This window comes from Protomyctophum parallelum, assembly GCF_964188405.1.
Source record: "Protomyctophum parallelum genome assembly, chromosome: 3".
In the NCBI taxonomy this organism is placed as follows: Eukaryota; Metazoa; Chordata; class Actinopteri; order Myctophiformes; family Myctophidae; genus Protomyctophum; species Protomyctophum parallelum.
Window position 1 is genome coordinate 30,990,148 of NC_139698.1, and position 19,149 is coordinate 31,009,296.

At 46.0% G+C, this 19,149-nt stretch overlaps 1 protein-coding gene across 1 annotated transcript in view; it reads left to right on the forward strand.

Annotated features, from left to right (window-relative positions):
* The window catches only part of zfpm2a (zinc finger protein, FOG family member 2a), a 150,586-nt gene extending 133,573 nt beyond the window's left edge, over positions 1–17,013 (forward strand). Inside the window, exons 6-8 of the mRNA XM_083760969.1 lie at positions 12,361–12,567; positions 13,730–13,951; positions 14,427–17,013. Coding sequence (XP_083617095.1) covers positions 12,361–12,567; positions 13,730–13,951; positions 14,427–16,975 — 2,978 coding nt within the window. The 3' untranslated portion in view covers positions 16,976–17,013. The remainder of the gene's footprint in view (positions 1–12,360; positions 12,568–13,729; positions 13,952–14,426) is intronic.
* Positions 17,014–19,149: the final 2,136 nt, after the last annotated feature.

The window sequence follows — 19,149 nt, forward strand, 5'->3', positions numbered from 1 at the left end:
TTCAAAGTTTCAACGGATCTGGCAATGAGTGTAATTCTCCGGCTATAGCTAATTCGGAAAAAGAGGGGATAGTGGGCTAAGCCATTGGTGCAATAGGCTGGGAATTCCCTGGCCCCAGCTTGACATTTATAACGATTTGGAGAAGATTAAAGCCGTATTACTGCTGTAGTCCATAATGTGTCTCTGTAATGAGGTGTGAGTGCATTACCATCCTGTGGAACTTATACATGCTGTTTCTGGCTTCAGAGAGGAAGGGACAGAGGGAAGTCAACGATGGTTAAAAGTGACTGGACACTTGGCTGTACATTGGTCATCTCCAATGGCCGTGAATGAGGGGAAAAAAACTCAAAGCATGGAAGCTTGGAAGCTTGTGAGGGGAAGGAGAAAGGATTGTAGAAGTGGGCCAGAGGAAGTTGAGGCTGCCATCATTGAGGACTTGTCAGTCTAAACCAGCTTAGTTCAGCCAGCCAGCAAAGAGTCTCAGACTGACAGGCAGCACTTTGTTACTCGGACCAGTAACTGGAGGTTCATGTCTGCCGACTGGAAATATTCTATATTCAAATAGAAATTTGAAATTTGAATTTGTTATTTCAAGCATAGGATTTGGCAGTGCCTAAGTTTCTTTTTCTCCAAAGATTCATACATGTACACCCCCCCCCCCCCCCTCCCCTAAATAAAATAGCTTTAGGATTTTTGCCAGTATTCCATTTGCGCAATTATTATTTTGTCCTTAAAATAAACAGTTGCCAAACGGGCACAACTAGGAAAATGAATATTCTAAAGGGTGTTAAAAAATGCACACGTTATCTGCAGAAATAAAAACACAGGTAATTTTCTGTTAGCGTGTGCAAATGGAGGTTGCAGGTGTCGTCCATCCATTGAATCAGTCTTTATGATGTTAATTAGTTGTTAGCGTAATTTGCAGCCTCCGCCATCAACCGTGAGGAGTTCAGAGACCCGCTGTTAACTGGGAGTCAATGCCATGGCACCGTTTCAAGAGCGCCCAAACAGGACGGCCAGTGATAACAAACAGGTGATGGGCCCTGATGCCTATGGCTGTGAATATTACAAAGACAATTCAAATAGTAGGGAGAAATGAATCTTCTGGACAGCCTATCAAATGTTAAAACAATACACATTGCATGCTATTTGCTTATGCAGGCGGTGATAAACTGTGCTTATTTAAAAGATAAACAAAGGGGAAATCTAGCACCGTAAATTGTGCATGCGCGTTTATTCCCTATGAGTAACACCAGAGGTTTATAGTCCTAGACACACCATCACAGGCACCTATACTTTATGACTCCACTGTTTGTGCGATAGCAGTATTTATGATATTGGAATTTATGTACTGTATTTTCCACTGTCTGTGTGGGAGTGGTGGACTTGGCTTTGTATTCCAAAAGAACTTCAGGAGAGGCGGTTATTTGTCTCGCGTTAGAATGAATGTCTTTGAATTACGTCAGTTTCACAGAGGTCAGCTTCATTATCCACACTGTGCTTCTCAAAGGAGGCAGGCCTCAAAAGGTTAAATTCAACATTCCAAGTTTTTTTTCTCCAGGAATGAAATCCATTGGAATAGAGGGAGTTTCTTCTCCTCAGCCCCTGCAACAGCTAATCTTAACCCCTCGCAATAACATTTCCACTCCACTTGCTCCGACTCCAGACACATTTGCTCTCCCTTGCCGCTCGTGTCCTGTTAAGATTTAAACAGCAAACATAAAATGCAGAAGATAACCTGCGAAGGCTTTGGAGACTTGACTCCTTAACATTATTTTAAAGACCAGATCTGAGAGTTCCAGCGCAGCAGTCGGGAGCGATTATCTGCTGTGATCCCTCTCTCCGATGCACCAAAGTCATTCATCTGCCGATCCTCCGCACCCCCCACGGCCCCCTATGCAAAGGCAGACCCCCTAATCATGTCGACACTGTGTGTCAGTGCGGTGGATGAGTAAGGCCTAGAGATGAGAACAGCTCTGTAAACATGGGCAGGCAGCAGGGAGCTTCCGTCTCCCCCCACTCTGCTCGGAATAAGCAAACGGGAAGATTTAGGGATTTTGCCGGGGCCCAACTTTGTAGTATCGGCTCAGGGTCTTTTTTTTCGACGTTTTTCCAGGGCGCTGCCTATGGGATATTGTTCTTAGCTTATGAAGTGCTGCGCGTCCGATATAAGCTGTGTGTCTTTTGTCAACAGCATTACAATTTTTGGGGGCCGATTCCTATTCTTTTTTTTACCCTCGCCCCACCCATGGATTTAACTCTTATACAGTGTAATACATGTAATGTGTATGTATTTTGTCAGTGACCTTTGCTGTTGACCTCCAGCGCACAGATAAAGCAGCAGACCATCTTTACGAGGAACTCATATAATACTGCAGCAGCGATATTTCATTTGACCTCTCTATTGTTAACTTTTTTTCCCCTCCACACTGTGCTGATTATGAACTATCATGACAGACCAGTAAATCTAGTATGCATGGACACTGTGCATTCCATAAACAGGCTAATACAATTGGCTATATCAAATGGGATGTATATTAACAACAGTTGACTGTGCTCTCTCTCTCTCTCTCTCTCTCTCTCTACCCTGTCAGGATTATATTATGGAGCGTGCTCCCGCCCCTTGTTTTGATACAGCGGTAATTTAAAGACCGATCTTAATTGACTTATTTTTTCCGCATGTCTGTCGGAGCTTGTGCATGCACCGCAATAAGAGTCTTGTTTCTTTATTGGGCCACACACAATGTACTGAGTTCAATTTTACCATTCATAATGAATGCAGCCTCACCATTCAAATGCAGCCATAAGCACACAGCAGATAAGAATTTAATTAAATGTAGATTAAAACCAAACAGGAAAACACACTGGCTGATAATTTTTTTATCACGTCCCCTGGTCATATTTTTCCCTCATACTTTCGACTTGTTCCTCCTTGGGCTACATCTTTTCAGCTTGCCAAAAGTGGCGAAACACCTCACACATCTCGCCATGGCGCCGTGAGATTGTGTAAAATGCAAAACGAGGGGCGGTCACACGATTAATCAGAATCCTTGTGTCGGGGAGGATGGAGGGCGGCGGTTGTGTGTGGGGGGAACGGAGGTGGAGGGAGGGAATTAGTCGCTTCATCCCAAATTTGCATCATATTCCAAAGGACAATCCCAGCACTGTAGGCAAGGGGAAACATATCTCTCGCTCTGCAGGAACAATTAAATATTTTCTACAATATTGAATAAATGTCACCTTCAGTATCAAATTGTCCATACTTGCTAAACACGATGTTACAGTGAGTGCCTGGAAAGCATGCCTGAGAAGCGAGAGAGAGAGAGAGAGAGTGCACTATTTCAGACATGGACCACAGCCTCGAATAACACAGCACACATTCAGGAGCTGTTCACCTCAGGCGCTAATAGTGTGATGAATTCCACTGGGATACAAGGGAACCAGAGAGAACTATAGCCATTGTTTGGCAACTATGCACTGCTGAAATATTGTGCTACTCGGTTATAACATGCAGCACACCAAAGGGTATGTTGTGTGCATTCGCGCATGCGCACGGTGCATGAGTTTGGAGGACCAATTTACTGAAGTCATCTACATATCTAAATGTTTCCCCACAATTTAGAATATTCCTTACATCCTGCAATCGTAGGGTTGGTTGTTGTGATTTTTGCTTTTTGTTTTCCTCAGAAGAAGTACCTCTAGTCCCCAGAACCATATGGCATTTACTTTATTATGTTGCATATTTCACTTGGATCCAGCTTTCCTAACAGTTTGACAGCTGTTGGCTCACAGAGGCACCTGAATACAGCTTGAAAGATATTCACGTCTGAATCCCAAGAGGGGGCTGTTTTGTTTTTTATCAGTGGTGATGGCTCGGTCCTCCACCTGCACAAAAGTCCCCATGACCTACTCAGATAAGATCGTTTATATGCAGACCTCAGTATACAGTATAAAATCCTCAGTGTTCATTTATACTTTTGTAACTCCCAGAGTGTAGAAATGTAACCATTTGGGAACATTTTGTACCCTCTCGGAGTTAAGAGGATTTATTTTTATTGTGTAATTGCTGAAGAAATATAATTCACTACAATCTTGTTACTGGAGTTCCAGCATTAAAATAACATATTGCGGTCTTGCACTGGTAGACATGCTTGTCTCGTGGTCAAACTGGCTGGACAGTGTAGTGTGGCACGGACGGGGCTCTCATTTCAACACCGGAGCCACCGCGGCCGTCTCCTCCGAGGCTGATGCCTTCCCTGCCGCTGCCCGCCTCCACGTACCCCCGTGCCCGCCTGCCCACCGTGCTGGTGGTGCGTCTCAGTTCCACTCTATTACCCTCGTGCAAGCGATTGGCCTTTTCTGCTGGGAAAAGAGCAATTTCCTGTCGCAGTCTGTTTGATCAAGTGCTAAACCCTTGTGATCAATAGAGAGACAGATGTCGGCTCCAGATGGCCGCGTGGTGATACCTGGGGCAGTGCGGGGGCTTGCCAGGACGACAGAATGGCAATGAGCAAGGGCAGCGGCTGCACTCCCGTTGCACCAGCCACCGAGACACAATGTGACAAACGCAATTAGGCCTTTTAGCTGCAGATTATTTATTTTGCTCGCAAACGGACAGGAAATTTAATTAGCACATACTTATAGCAATATGTAGAATTACAGGGGTGCAGAGACACGGGCCATGTTGGGGAATGACGCGCCGTTTGGCTGGCACACACAGTGTGTGTGTGTGTGTGCGTGTGTGTGTGTGTGTGTGTGTGTGTGTGTGTGTGTGTGTGTGTGTGTGTGTGTGTGTGTGTGAGATTGTGTCTGTGCTCTTATTCTGTCTCTTGCTTTGTATCACCATACTGTACAACACCTGCAGTTATATTGGTCCTACATTTTATATCGGCCAAGCATGCAAGGATCGGGGCCGCAAATTTGTATTTTATCAAGTATTCATGAAGAGAAACATGTAACTTAATGAATTCTGTTCCCCACAACCGGATCAATAGCATTGCACTCCAAAATGGTTGACAGGTGCATCTCTCTGGCTCTCTGTCCTCCCGCAAAACGCCAGAAGGCCCAAATAGACCTTTCCAAAGATGAGTGAGAGACTGAGAGACGGTTCCATTTTTTAAACGGCATGGATTTGCATTAGGGACGGCATCCACCGCAACATACGCACACTTGCGTGCACACGCGCGCGCACACACACACACACACACACACACACAAACACAGACGCAGCCAGCCGGCCCATGTGGCGCAGGGCCGGAGCCATGTTGGAGGAACCACTGAGGCACGTTGTGGTGGCAACGCGCACTACCAGAAAAACTGAGCTAGCTGGCGTTGGACCTCTGCCGTTCACCTGCTCCCACAGAAGCATGATGGGTAGGGGGACGTGGGCCATGGGGCCGCAGCTGGGGGTTGGGAGGGCTCTGGTCTGCGGTGCTGCTCAGCACAGCAGCGTCCTGTCACAAGGGGTCTTCTGGTCCCATTAGCAGGGCTTGGTCAGAACAGCCCCCAACCAGTGTGCTCCCCCAGCAGGGGCCGCAGTAAACACATGTCGACTGGCCGCAACCAGGCCCCGACCAGGACGCAGGCAGCCCTGCCCACAGAGCAAGCGCAGCTAATAGAGTGCTCATTGGGACAAACCTGTCTAAATAAAGAACGTAGCGGACTAGAAGAGCCTTTAATAGCACACTTGACTCCAGTGAGAGTTGGCTGTGTGTGGCAGTTAATGAGGGAAAACAGCATTGTGCTGTAGCGTTGTCTTAAAGAATCTGCAGCTGGCATTGTCTTGGACTGACAGCAAAATAGAATAGTGTGAAATGTGCTGCATTTTGATTGTGCTTTGTTTTCTGGTGCTGTAATGTGTGGAGCAATATTAAACGTATAAGGGGAAAATGTAAAAATAAGTTACTTTTAGTACAAGTCATTTTTCATATAATAGATTTATTTTTACTGTACAATAAAACAGGTGTTATTATAATTTACAAACAATTCAACAAATTTGACTTAACTACATTGTATTTTATTTATAAGGATATAATGTGAAATTAATGCCTATGATAGGCCTTTTTAGTTCACATTTGTTTTGTTTTCCGTCTCTAACTCAACACTGTAACACTGTTAACACTCGCTAGCATGATTCTCACTTCAAGGAAAAAGCCACAAGTCTCCAGAGACCTGCTGGAGAAATGTATTTTAATTGCAAAGTAAAGGGACTTATTTTTAAGCAGTCGAGTATTTCCTCAGTCACATTATTTCCAGAAGTAGTACGTTTTTTCTTCTTCCCCCAGCTGTTTTTCTCTCCACAGAATTCATAAATGTGTGGTGAATGGGATTGTTCTGTGACGTTGTGGTGGTTTTATGTCTTTGTTGCCTGTGAATGTATACTGTAGAGAGACCGTGCACGACGCTCCCCTGGGACCACTTTTTAATTTGTGGATTCTGACCTGCGTGCCATTCGCTCAAGGCCATCCATGAGCTCTCGGTGCCGGCTATCATCTGCACAACACTTGAAGCTAAAATTAGTCTGGACATTGTAGTGCGAGGGAGTGAAATCATGGTTTTGGGTGGGTGTCAGAAAAGGCTCGATAAACAAATATTTACCCGGGAATGTTTCTTTCATTGGGTTTATTTTTTTCCTCTCTCTAACAAATTAGTTTATGTAAAAAATTTGAGAATACCAAATGCTAAAAATACTATTTGTCATTACTGACGAATGCTATTACAGATTTGCAACTGATAAGACAACATATATATTTTAAATGTAAAAATAAAAATAAAAAAATGTAACAAACTGACACACAATTTCATCCCAAAGATCAAATCCAAATTAATTGAAAAATGTGTAATAACAAACTAATAGCCTTTTCCTTGAATTCCTTTGGCATAAAGAGACTAAGGTGTTCACCACCTACCTCCTTGGCTGTGAGGACAGGAACTGCCTGCTATGCTGCTATGCTGCTTGCCATCATGTCTGAGGCATATGCATCAGCACAGCATCATCACAGCAAAACATCCATTGGCTGCACAGCTTGAGCTTAAGCTTGAGTGTGAGAAGAGTGCCTCCTAGTGGCCAAAAGTAACATTGGAGGAGGAAGTGTAAGAGAAGGAGGCAGACAGAGTCAGTCTGTGTCAATGCCGGGGCGCTCTCACAGCGTAATAATGGTACAGCTGATTCTAGTTTACTGGGTCGTCAACAATAGTGAGCATGTTTGATCCTGTGAGTGATGTTCCTATATAACACCACTGGTTGTTAGGAAAGTATTAAGTCACTATTTCCTACTTTGCTTGCTTTGGGTTGTAGTGGTTTGACAATTATGACTCATCTCATTGTGTTCAACTATGATGAACACTATGAAATTATGTCCTGCATTTCCGAAGATAATTGGAACGAGCATTGTTGTGTTGTGATGAATTGCATGCAGATGATGTTCCTCTACAGTTCATTCCCGAGTTTCATTTCCGATTCAGGAATCACATTTACTGGGGGACTTTTGGGTATGTGTTCTGTGGTGATCTACCTCTACTAAGATTGAGCCTTGTTAAAAATCTAGAAGCCGTTAACAACGTGCAGCTACTTGATATTCTAGGCTGCCAGGAGGCTGTTCCCATTCGACCAGGAGGACTTGGAGCTGATTTGGAGACAAGAGTAGAGGTCTTTAATTACAACCCTCTCTATGGCCTCGGGCACTATAGCCTCACTCCACAATTAAGACCAACAGTTAGCAGCACACAGCCAATGGACCTTTAAGGGCCCAAACAGTCACACCAAGGAAAAAGCAGTTTGGCAAACCTAGCAGCTTGAGGATAGAAATGAGGTGGGTCACAATTTGTCTCTGACACGAATTTAAAACACGAGTTAAAAACCTTTTTCTCTTTTGTTTACCTCGTGTTAGCTTTTTTCACACACGGCCATGTATGTATACAGTATACCCACGCTTTCTCAACCCCTGCATATCTCAAAGTGAACTGGGTGACGCGTTATAAAACATGAGCCATGATGAGCATTCTGATAATGTTGATAGGCTACTGTTAGTTTTCCCAAAAGCTCCATTCTCCCATCCCATAATATGTGGTTTTGGTGCAGTGGGACTGTACTCTAGTGCTGTAATGGCCTCTGCAATGGTAATGTGTTTGGACAGATGGGAGAGGCAAGTGCTGATGTGCTTAACTACGCATTTTACAGCTAAACTATTAAAGAGTTGTGCTGTTTACACACCAACATTTGAATACCTGTCTTCAGGCCAGTTTAATTATCCGGGCCCTTCTGTTATTTCGGCTGCTTTGTTGTCTCTGAGCTCTGCACAAGGCTTGAGAGATTTGTTTGTGCCTTCATTAAGATATGGTGGCGTTGTGCAGGGAGCAAAAAAAGAAAAAAAAAACTATTTCATTCCTGCTGGAGTATATCTCCTGCTCTCCTCTCCCCACCGCCCCCATACATACACAGATACTGTACACATCCATTTTCTTATAAAGTCATTTAAAGCGAGGAAATTAAAAATGGCCTCTGATGCCTGCACTTTGAAATCTCTTGGGGCTTTAGGGAAAAGGGGAGAGGCATACATGTACCTTATTAACACCCCAGCCCCCAACCCCCACCCCTCCCGACGCGATTCATCCCGAGACGTTTGATTAGAGTATAAGTACTTATAGGGAAAAGGGGCTTGCGTTGTAATTTTGTTTCTTGAATTCCTTCATATGTTCATCTTCAACTGCATGTTCAAATAAACCATTAATCAAAGGGAAGAGGAAGAGGGCATTTAGCCAGCAGAGCCACAGTGAGCTGGTGGATATGGTATTGAGAGACTGTAGGAAGCAGTGTTTTTTTTTTTAATTATCTGGACTACGTACAGGATGCCGTTTTTGATTGTTTTAATGAGGCAGCTGGCCTATTGTCTCCCCTTAATTCCTCTATTGTTTTTAGAATATGTCATAGTTCTTTATTCTTTTATCAGGTGCTCTGCAGGAGGATTTAGACAATAGCCTTCATTCCGACTGCATTGGCCACTGCACAAAGCAGCTCACTGCAGACAGTTAACAGGCAAACAAGTGCAAATCACATACTGCACTTATTTTTTCCTTCGAGTCTTTCCCCTAGTTTAAAGACTTGTGGTGTTGCTCTTTCACTCTCACTCTTGACCCTGCTGGTGCTGTGCCATTCATGGAGATCACAACGTTGTCAGAGGTTTTTAACCTGTGTCTCTGTGACATGGATGACGAGCCATGAAAAGGCAACCGTGCAGGGGAAACAGAGGAAGACTGAGAGGAGACTGCTGTGTCCAGGAATATGGGGTTTTGTGTGCTGCCCACCCCCAACGCCTCTGAGCAGTCCATTTCCTATGGCAGAGCCATCTCCTGTGTGTGTGTGTGTGTGTGTGTGTGTGTGTGTGTGTGTGTGTGTGTGTGTGTGTGTGCGTGCGTGCGCATGCACGCGTGTGTGTGTGTGCGCGCACGTGCACATGTGCGTGTGCGTGTGTGTGTGTGTGTGTGTGTGTGTGTGTGTGTGTGTGGTGTGCATGCATGGGTGCGTGCATTATGGAGCATGTGAATGTGTGTGAAGTGTGAATGTAGGGCTGGGTGATTTTTGACCAAACTGTGGGGGTGACGTTTTGGTTCTTTCACAAAATATTTACACAATGAGATTTGTTTTTGATATAATAATCACCGGTAATGACTATATAATTGTGGGAAAAGGCAGAACATTTTTACTTTAATGTAATCACAGCCTTTAAAACCAGAAAAAGTCAATTACTTATGCCATATCACGATATTACCAGACAATATTTTGTCTCACATCGATATATCGTGTGGACATGTAGTGTAGGCCCTATTACTTACCTGCATGAGTGGGTGCATAATGTAGTGTGTGTGTGTGCGCACGCATGCGCTGTGCGTGCGTGCGTGTGTGTGTGTGTGAACGTGTGAATGTGCTCATAGCACATTACAGTACCTGTCTCTTGATTGGTTCCAGTGCTGTAGCAACCAGACTGCTGCCTCAGTGTTTTGTGGGCTTGGTGAAAGTGGGACAATCACTTCTACAATTCACTTCCAACATTTCCACACACAACAGATGGGATGGGTAGCATCCTTGGCTGCAGGGCCCCGGTCTCGGTGCATACCCCGTTGTCAAATTGCAGCATCTAAGCACTGTTACAAAAATGTTTTCATCAGGCTCTACACAATGTACTTCAGTGGAGCCGAGCGGGGCGTACAGTATCTTTGATTTGGATTGATCTAAAAAAGGCGATTTGTATCGCAGAATAACACGGCCTCGTTCATAATTCTCTTTGTAAGCAGAGTGCTCTGTGCTAAAGATCTTTTACAGGGGATGAGAAACTTTTGTGGTGACGACTGCGATATACCCCGACACCCTCCAATCCCCCCCTATTGTCAGTGGCAGTTTGTATCTACCTTGATGGTAACTCGGGCAGGCAGCGGAGAGGAGTTTTGTTATTTTAATTAGGAGATAAAAATTCAAAGGGCCTCTCCAGGCAGTGTGTGGTGTGACAGAATCAAAACGATGAAGTGGAGCGGCCTGAAGTGTGTGTCTCGTCAGAGCAGATTGGCCGACAGATACGCGCTGCTCTTTAAAGCAGCACTGGCACACACACACACACACACACACACATGCACGCACACGCGCGCACACACAGGGACACACAGAGTCGCCCCTGCACACAAATGTGACTGTGAAAGATGGCATATTTTAATGCCATTTCACTTCTTTGACACATTCGTACTCGTCTAATTTCCAGTGCTCCACTAGCAGATAGGAGGGGCAGAGAGGTTTTAATCAGAACGTGAAATTTGAAGTACTCAATTATAAATTGAAATAACGGATCAAATCGTAATTTAATGCGAGTGATGATTTATCGTTTATGCATCCCATGGTAGGATGGCTTAGCGTCTGTCCAACTCTTGTTCATTAACCAAATAAATCTGCCTGAAAATCTAATTGATTATACAGTAGAAGGAAACCTCACGTGACGATCTTAACCCTGTCCACAGGGCGGTTTGAAGCCTCAGGTTCTGTGTAAACATGAGTAATCAGTTCAATCACAGTAATCGGCGGGGCGGGGTCCTTCCAATCGCCTGCCCCTGCCTCCGCACGTCTCCTCAGGTCTTTTCTTTATTCCACAACAGATGGGCTCAAATCGCCAGGGCCCCTCGCAGCCTGACGCTCCGTCGGAATGTTTGCACATCTTTGAAAGCCAACAGCGCGCTTTAATTAATTGTCCGGCTTTCGTCAGAAACAATGTCCTAATTCTGCCATTTAGCGGGAGCATATCATGGTTTGTTGTTATCTCCCCAGCCAGATTTCTGTAAATAGTCACATTAAAAACTTTAATCTCTTCAGTGGAAAATGAAGTGCGGCTGAAAAGCCTGTCATGTGCTGAGATAAATATTATCTAAGCTAAAAACCTCCCCCACCCTGGTCCCCCCCCCCACCCCCCACCCCCCACCACCAGCCTACCCTTCCCCTTCCTCCTGCTCCCCTCCTTTCTCTGACTTAATGAATACGTTCAGAAGATTTTCAGAGGACCGTTTAATCCCAAAACACAACAACCTAATAACGTGGAGGACCTGCCTCACTGTTCTAGCCAACAACTGAGCCCGGTTGAAGTGTCAATGGCGTTGAAATGGAGGCCCACGGTGTCCTCAAGATCACGTCACATGCGGTCAATTTTAAACGTGGCCCTTGTGTGAACCTCCGCCTCGCCGGGACCATACAGAAAGGTCACGTAGCTCACGGAGCTCTGCGCAAATGCCACATCTCCCTTTAACCACTTAAACGTTCGAGGTTCTTATTATGTTGTTGTTGTTATGTCTTGTGTACAGGGGTATATGGTCGCTCTTCGGATGTTGTAGCAGTAATAGTGACAGTGATAAACAACAACTATATGATAGGGAATTTAAAAAAGCAAACATCTATTAGACTATTACCGGTACCATAATATATCATCGCTGTTAGGTTGAAACCTTGTACAGTATGTAGACTGAGCTTGTAGATCGACTATTTTTGCTAGTTTTGTGTGACACTGTAGTATGACGACGTACAGCATTAATTTACCCCAACAAAATTATATGAGGTTTCTGTCCGACTGTGACTCCACACCTAATTATAAACATTTTACAGTACATATTTATTTATATACTTAGTTGACTGGGGCTCTATAATAGGCCCACTAGTATTTCCCGCTACACCAAAGCGAATCACCGGAAATATCCTATCTAGAAGTGTCCCACACGTTGCAGTGTGGGCCAAATGGTCTTCCCAAAACATGTGGCATTATTATTTATTTTTTAAGTGTGTCTAGTTTTCCCAGCATGCGTCTAAACGGTCCCTTCTATTTCTGTCGTGTCCAGGTGGCCAACTGTGGTGCACCACCACCAAGAACATGATGGAGGGCGAGGAGCTGGTGGCGTTTGCCGTGGACTTTGACTCGCGTCTGCAGGCGGTGAATCACATGTCTCTGAGCGAGGGCATGTACCCAGCCCGGCTGCTGGACAGCATTCAACTCCTGCCACAGCAAGCCGCAATGGCCTCCATTCTGCCCACTGCCATCGTCAACAGTGAGTGGCTGCAAGCACATTTTAACAATTTATTCGTGTCCACATAAATGATAGCATACAAGGACACAGATATTAAAGGCACACACACACACACACACACACACACACACACACACACACACACACTTTTGACCAAATATGTCTAGCGACGATATGGATATATGGTATTATAGATAGCCATAACGCATTCTCAGATCTCTTCTGCATGTGTCCTTCTCTCACTGTTTCTGTCTCTTTCTTTCTTTTTCTCTCTCTCTCTCTCTCTCACACCCACACACACACACGGCACGTGCGCGCACACACACAGCGCAGTCCACCGCCTGCACTCAGTCACCTGCTTAACTAGGAGCGTGTCTCCGGTGAGTGTAGATTAACCCAGATGAGTCTCTGTGCTGGAGATAAGAGCCATCGACCTTCAAGTTTGGGGTTCACATAAACACGCCGAGGCTCAAACTAACCTGTTAATTGCAAATTACACGCCTCATGCAAATAGTGTGTTTGTTTACTTAATAAGGGCTATCTGGGTTCAGCTCGACAGGGAGGCTTCTGCAAGCAGATGGTCCAGTGTTCTCGTTTGCCCTTGAGAAAGGGCACCAACCCAGTGGTAGCAACACAGCTACATGGATGAGGATTTGCCAGTACAGCCTTGAAACATTAGCTTTGACTGTCACAGAAATATAGAAAAGGGGGGAGTTGTGTACGTTAGTGTCTGTGTGTGTGGGAGGGCGAGAGAGAGAGAGACAGGTAGAAAGCAAGAGATCTAAGCCATGCGCCAACACATATGTATTGTCGCTGCTACATTATGTATGGTCACTTTTTAGGAAATGGAAAAAAGAATGTGTTCCAATGGATCCAATGTAGTTATTATGTAGTCACAAGCGTTTTCTTTTTCTTTTCTCTTTACCACTTAACCACTTGAACCCCAGCATGCCACCTATTCTGGTGGGAGCATTCGCCAAAAGTAGACGATCTACAAGTGACACGTTGAGAGCATGTAGAACGGCTACTTTTGTTGGTGTAAACGGAAAAAAGTTGTCAAAGTACAGTTAGGGTTGAAGTGGTTATAACAAAGTATAAAATAGGGCATTCATCATAACATATGGAACTATGGAGATGATGTGGAAATGTGACATCCCCCGTTTATCTTCATGTCTGTGTGCAGAGGACATCTTTCCCTGCAAAGCCTGTGGGATCTGGTACCGCAGTGAGAGGAACCTGCAAGCCCACCTGATGTACTACTGCAGCGGGCGACAGAGGGAGCCCGAGGTGGAGGACGGTGACACCGGACCTCACCACACTCCCAGCATCTGTCCCTTCCCACAGTGCAACAAGAGCTTCTCCTCAGCCAGGGCCCTGGAAATGCACTTGAGCACCTCACACAGTGGTGAGTGGAAACGTTATGAAGGATTATGTACTGTGAAGTTAGCGTGTGTGTGTGTGTGTGTGTGTGTGTGTGTGTGTGTGTGTGTGTGTGTGTGTGTGTGTGTGTGTGCGTGTGCGTGTGAGTGTGTGTGTGTGTGTGTAATATATATATATATATATACCATACTGTATATATAGTAGATATTTGTGTAGACACTGACAAAGATGTCAGTCATTGTGATAAAGGAGAAGTTCCTGACATGTGGAATGGGATTGGGAAAATGACAGTTATTTTCCTTCTCTGAAATATACATAGTCAGACAGCACAGCTGACTTGTCATTTGTTGTCCAGCTAAAGAAAGGGTGGGTGGGGGAGGGGACATCATTGATAGGAATACTTGGCATAATGCAGCGCTTGATGCTTTCTACAGTTACTGTAAGTCTAAAGGAGAAGTGGGATTGTGAGCAGTTCTCTCCCTTTTTTATCTCCCACACAGGTGTCAAAATGGAAGAGAGCCTCCCTCCTGGCACCAGTTTGAAATGCACAATCTGTAACTACACGGCGGATTCTCTTATTACATTCCAGCATCACATCATGTCTCACTTGTCACAGGCGGCCTTCAGATGCAATCACTGCCATATCGGCTTCCAGAGCCACAGGGAACTCTTACAGCATCAGGACTTACACGGGCACGGCGGCAAACTTCACAGGGAGGGCGACGGTACGGAGCATTCCCCCAGGGGGGCCGAGGAGAGACTCCAGCAGGCCCGCAACGAGCTGGCCGGCAGGAAGGACGCCCTGCTCGGGAGTCCCAAAGGGACGCTCAACAAGGAGACTAATACGGAGGGAGAGGCTGACAAGGCAGAGAAGAAGCCCATGTTGTCGGTTCAGAAAGGGGACGCCCACCCGGGCAGCAAGGCCAGTTTCTCTTACACCAGGATCAAGTCTGAACCCTCGAGCCCCCGTCTGGCCTCCTCCCCCGTGCAGCATAACATGCCTACGTTTCCCATGGGTCCCTTCCTGTCTCAGTTCGCTTTCTCCCAGGATATTTCAGTGGTCCCGCAGGCGTCGGAGATCCTGGCTAAAATGTCAGAGCTGGTTCACCGGCGACTGCGTCACGGAGGGAACAGCTATCCCCCTGTCATCTACAGCCCCCTCATGGCCAAAGGGGCCACCTGTTTCGAATGCAATATCACCTTCAACAACCTGGACAACTACTTGGTCCACAAAAAGCACTACTGCAACAGCCGCTGGCAGCACATGACAAAGTCCCCCGACTTCTCCAGCCTGTCAGACAAGGTCCCCGAGGCGGTGAGCCCCAACAGCGGCCACAGTTCAGTCAGCATGCTGGCCAGCTGCCACCCCGCGGAGGCCGACAGCCACCTCATGCAGTCTGCCTGTCTGAACTCCAGCGTTTTGGACATGATCAATGCTGGGGCCAAAGGGTCTGACAAAGAACTCCCGGGGCAGGTGAAGAAGGTCTCCACCCCGACCGGCACGGAGGAGAGGCTGAACGACAAGCCGGCGGAGGGGAAGAGCCCCAGCACGGCTCTGGTGGAGAGCGACGTTAACGACCCAAACCAGACGACCTGCGCCGCCTGCAACATCACCTTCAGCCGCCACGAGACCTTCATGGTCCACAAGCAGTACTACTGTGCCACGCGCCATGATCCGCCCATGAAGCGCATGTCTGCCAACAAGGTGCCCTCCATGCAGAGGACCATGCGGACCCGCAAGCGCCGGAAGATGTACGAAATGTGTCTCCCAGACGAGGGCCACCCGAGGCCTCCCATGGGCCAGCCGGGTTTCCTGGGGGTTCCGTCGATGGGGAACCCCTGTACGTCACAGGAGACCGCGGAGAGCCTTGCAGACCGCTTCCACCCGCGCTGTGATATCTTCCCAGGCATGGTGCCCAAACACCTGGAGGCTTCCCTTACCGTCACCAAGTCCATTCTGGCTCCCAAATGCAACACCATGGACCCGCAGGAGCTCGATGCCCCCATTGATCTCAGCAAAAAGTGCTCGCCAGACAAGACTTGTAACTCCCCAAAAAGATTGTTGGATTATCACGAATGTACAGTGTGCAAGATCAGTTTTAACAAAGTGGAGAACTACTTGGCACACAAACAGAACTTTTGCCCCGTCACAGCCCTCGCTGCTGCCGCCCAGCAGCAGCAACAGACCGAGAACAGCAGCCTGGAGCCCAGCCTGTTCCCAGAAGTGAAGAGTGAAGTCAATAACAATCCCGATGACTGCTACGATAAGAGCCCGGGCAAATGTGAGAAGAACGGCAACGGGAAGATGATGGTGCAGAACGGAAGTATGTTTCCCCCACACTTGGGCCCTGTGCCGGGGCTCAAGCCTTTCGCTGAGCCCCAGCTCATCCCTGCTAAAGACGAGAACAAGAACATGTTTCTGCCCCATTGCCTTTATCCCGGAGCAATAAAGAAGGTGAAAGGTGCTGAGCAAATATCGCCGTATTTCGGGATAAAGCCGACCGATTATGTGGCAGGGGGGCCGGCGGTGCCGGGAGAACCCGGTGAACAGGAGCAGGCCGTTAACGGTGGAGTAGGTGGAGCAGGTGGTGTTGGGGGAGACACAGGGACGCCCAGAGATCAGCCCCAGCAGCCTGCTGCTAATGGCTGCCCCCACCCTGGCAAGGAGCCCCTGCCACTGTTGCCCAAAAACAGGGGCATGGTCATCGTAAATGGGGGGCACAAGCCCGAGGAGCGCTCGGGCACGGCTCCACCGCAGCAGGACAACCAGTCCCATAACCCCCAGCAGCCAGATGGCCTCCCCAGTAATCCCTCACCTACGTGGGGCACCGAGAACCCGGCTGACACCAATGAGAACGTGTCGCCCTCCTCCAAGTCCCCGACCGAGGAGCCGGCACCTGCAGCCAATAAAGGTGTGAACGGCTCGGCCCAGGCTCCTGGCAGCGGCAAGTACTGTCGCCTCTGTGACATCCAGTTCAACAACCTCTCAAACTTTATCACTCATAAGAAGTTCTACTGTTCGTCACACGCAGCGGAGCATGTAAAATAAGATGGAGGTCCATTGTTGTTCTCCTCCACACCTCCCCAGCCCCAACACCGATCCCCCCCCCCCCCCCCCCCCCCAATTTTGCCCTTTTTCTTCTGTTTTGGTACACTGTTGTGTCTGGAATAGTGCATCATGCAGTTCTGAATGCTGCTTGTGGACAATCAAGAGAAGCTTCTTCTTTCATCGTTTTAAGACTGAAAAATGCAAAACCATTGGATAAAAAAGGAAAAGAAAAAAAAAAAATCTAGAGTAATATTGGTGCCACTTTCACATTTATTTATTTTACAATCAGTATTAATAGGAGTAGTGATTTTAATTTAAATTCAAAATGAAATTTATATCAGAGTTGTTTGTAATGTTATTGTATAGTCATTCTTGTGTAGCACACATCGTTTACACTGTAATGTAGGCTCAATGAAACAATAGACAGAATACAAAAACGAGATGCATTTTAGACACAAAAATAGCTACTGAGGCACTTGTGTATTCTTATTTGCTGTACCAGTTTTTTGTATATGCCCAAAATGTCACTTTGCAGCTTGCTATTCATGACTTGTTGGCCTTACAAATCACTATTTGGAGGTGATAATCAGGCACAATCTTACGCCTCAGTGATACTCAGTTGTGAGCAGGTATAGCGCACCGAAAATAGCTGATCTACAAGCTCACAACGTATTGCGCTGCGATGCATTGTGAGCTTGTAGATTGGCTTTTTTCAGTGTACAACACCCGCATGCAATCACGTATAACTTAGGCTTTACATTTTGGCATATACACATGGCTTTGCATACATATGTGGCTGTTTGTCCCTGTCTTTTTCTTCAATTCAGATGTGGATGTTTTCATGAGGATGGCAGCATTCTTGTACAGTACTCGTATTTCTGTTTGATGATACACTTTGGTCTCCCTTTTTGAAATTTGCTCTCAATGCAATACTTTGTAAATGAGGGAACATTACTGAAAGCAGTATTATGAAATGGGGACTGTGCATATAATTATTTGTAACCCCATAGGGAAAAGAAAAACATAAATTGTACAAGAATTAAGTTTATTGCTGACGAACAAGGCGGGTGGGAGGTTGGTTGGGTTACTGATGTAAAATGATCATTCCAATGTCCTAATTATGGGAGAAAAATGTTTCTTAAAAAACGTTGTTGCTATGCATGTATATGGGTGGAATACAATTCCAGATCTGTTGGAAATTTTTATTTTGATGTGGTGTCATAATTAAACTTAAATCCTCAGGATAATCCACTGCTGTCTGTTCTTTCTTTCAGTTTTAATTTGATTTATTATTTTATTTTATCAGTAATCATCAACATGGCATTAAGTAGTCAGATGCTAAATTATGTCAACCTTTTTTATTTACAATAAGACAAATTCCCTCATATTCACACATTGTAACTGTTTCTTAATAATATCCCTAACCATTCTGATTCTGATTGAGATAGATGCACTGCAAATAGACATTGAGACAACTACAAATTAATAACACCACATTTTTTTTAGCCTTTTAGCCAAAACCTTACTGGCATTGTCTTGAAGTAAGAAAAAAATGTAATGTCTGCACACGATATCGAATATATGTCAATGTTTCGCCCCTCCGGGCTTTCTCAAGTTCTAACTTGAGAAACCCCAGAAGGGCGAAACGTTGTTTGTTAGGTTGAAATAAAGACAGGGAGTCATAATTGTCAAAAGGCTCATGGAGAGTCACTGACACGTGACACCCAATCAAGCCTGAGTGAGTGGCGGCTTGTTCATTGGCCACGCACAGGTGTGGGAGGCTATATAAGTAGAACTAGCTGCACTCATTACCTGATGCTCAGATCACCACACCAGTGCTGTCTCCTGTCTCCCAACCTCCAGAACTACTACCTTTCTTCAACCCTCAAACCGTGTGCGTCCAGAACAAACTGCGCACACACACACACACACACACACACATTAAAAACCTGAAAAAGAGGGGAAAGGAACTGAATAACGTGTTCCTTCCACGCGCTACGTCCAACCAGGGAAACTCCCCCCTGTCAGGTGTAAAGGAGCAACTTGGACACTCATGCATGAAGGAAGCATGAGTTCAAGTCCGCTCTCCCCAGGTTGGAGGAGGGTGTGTAGAGCCCAGGATCACATTAGATAATTGACACAGGGGTGAAAAAAGGGTTACAAAATCGTGGGAT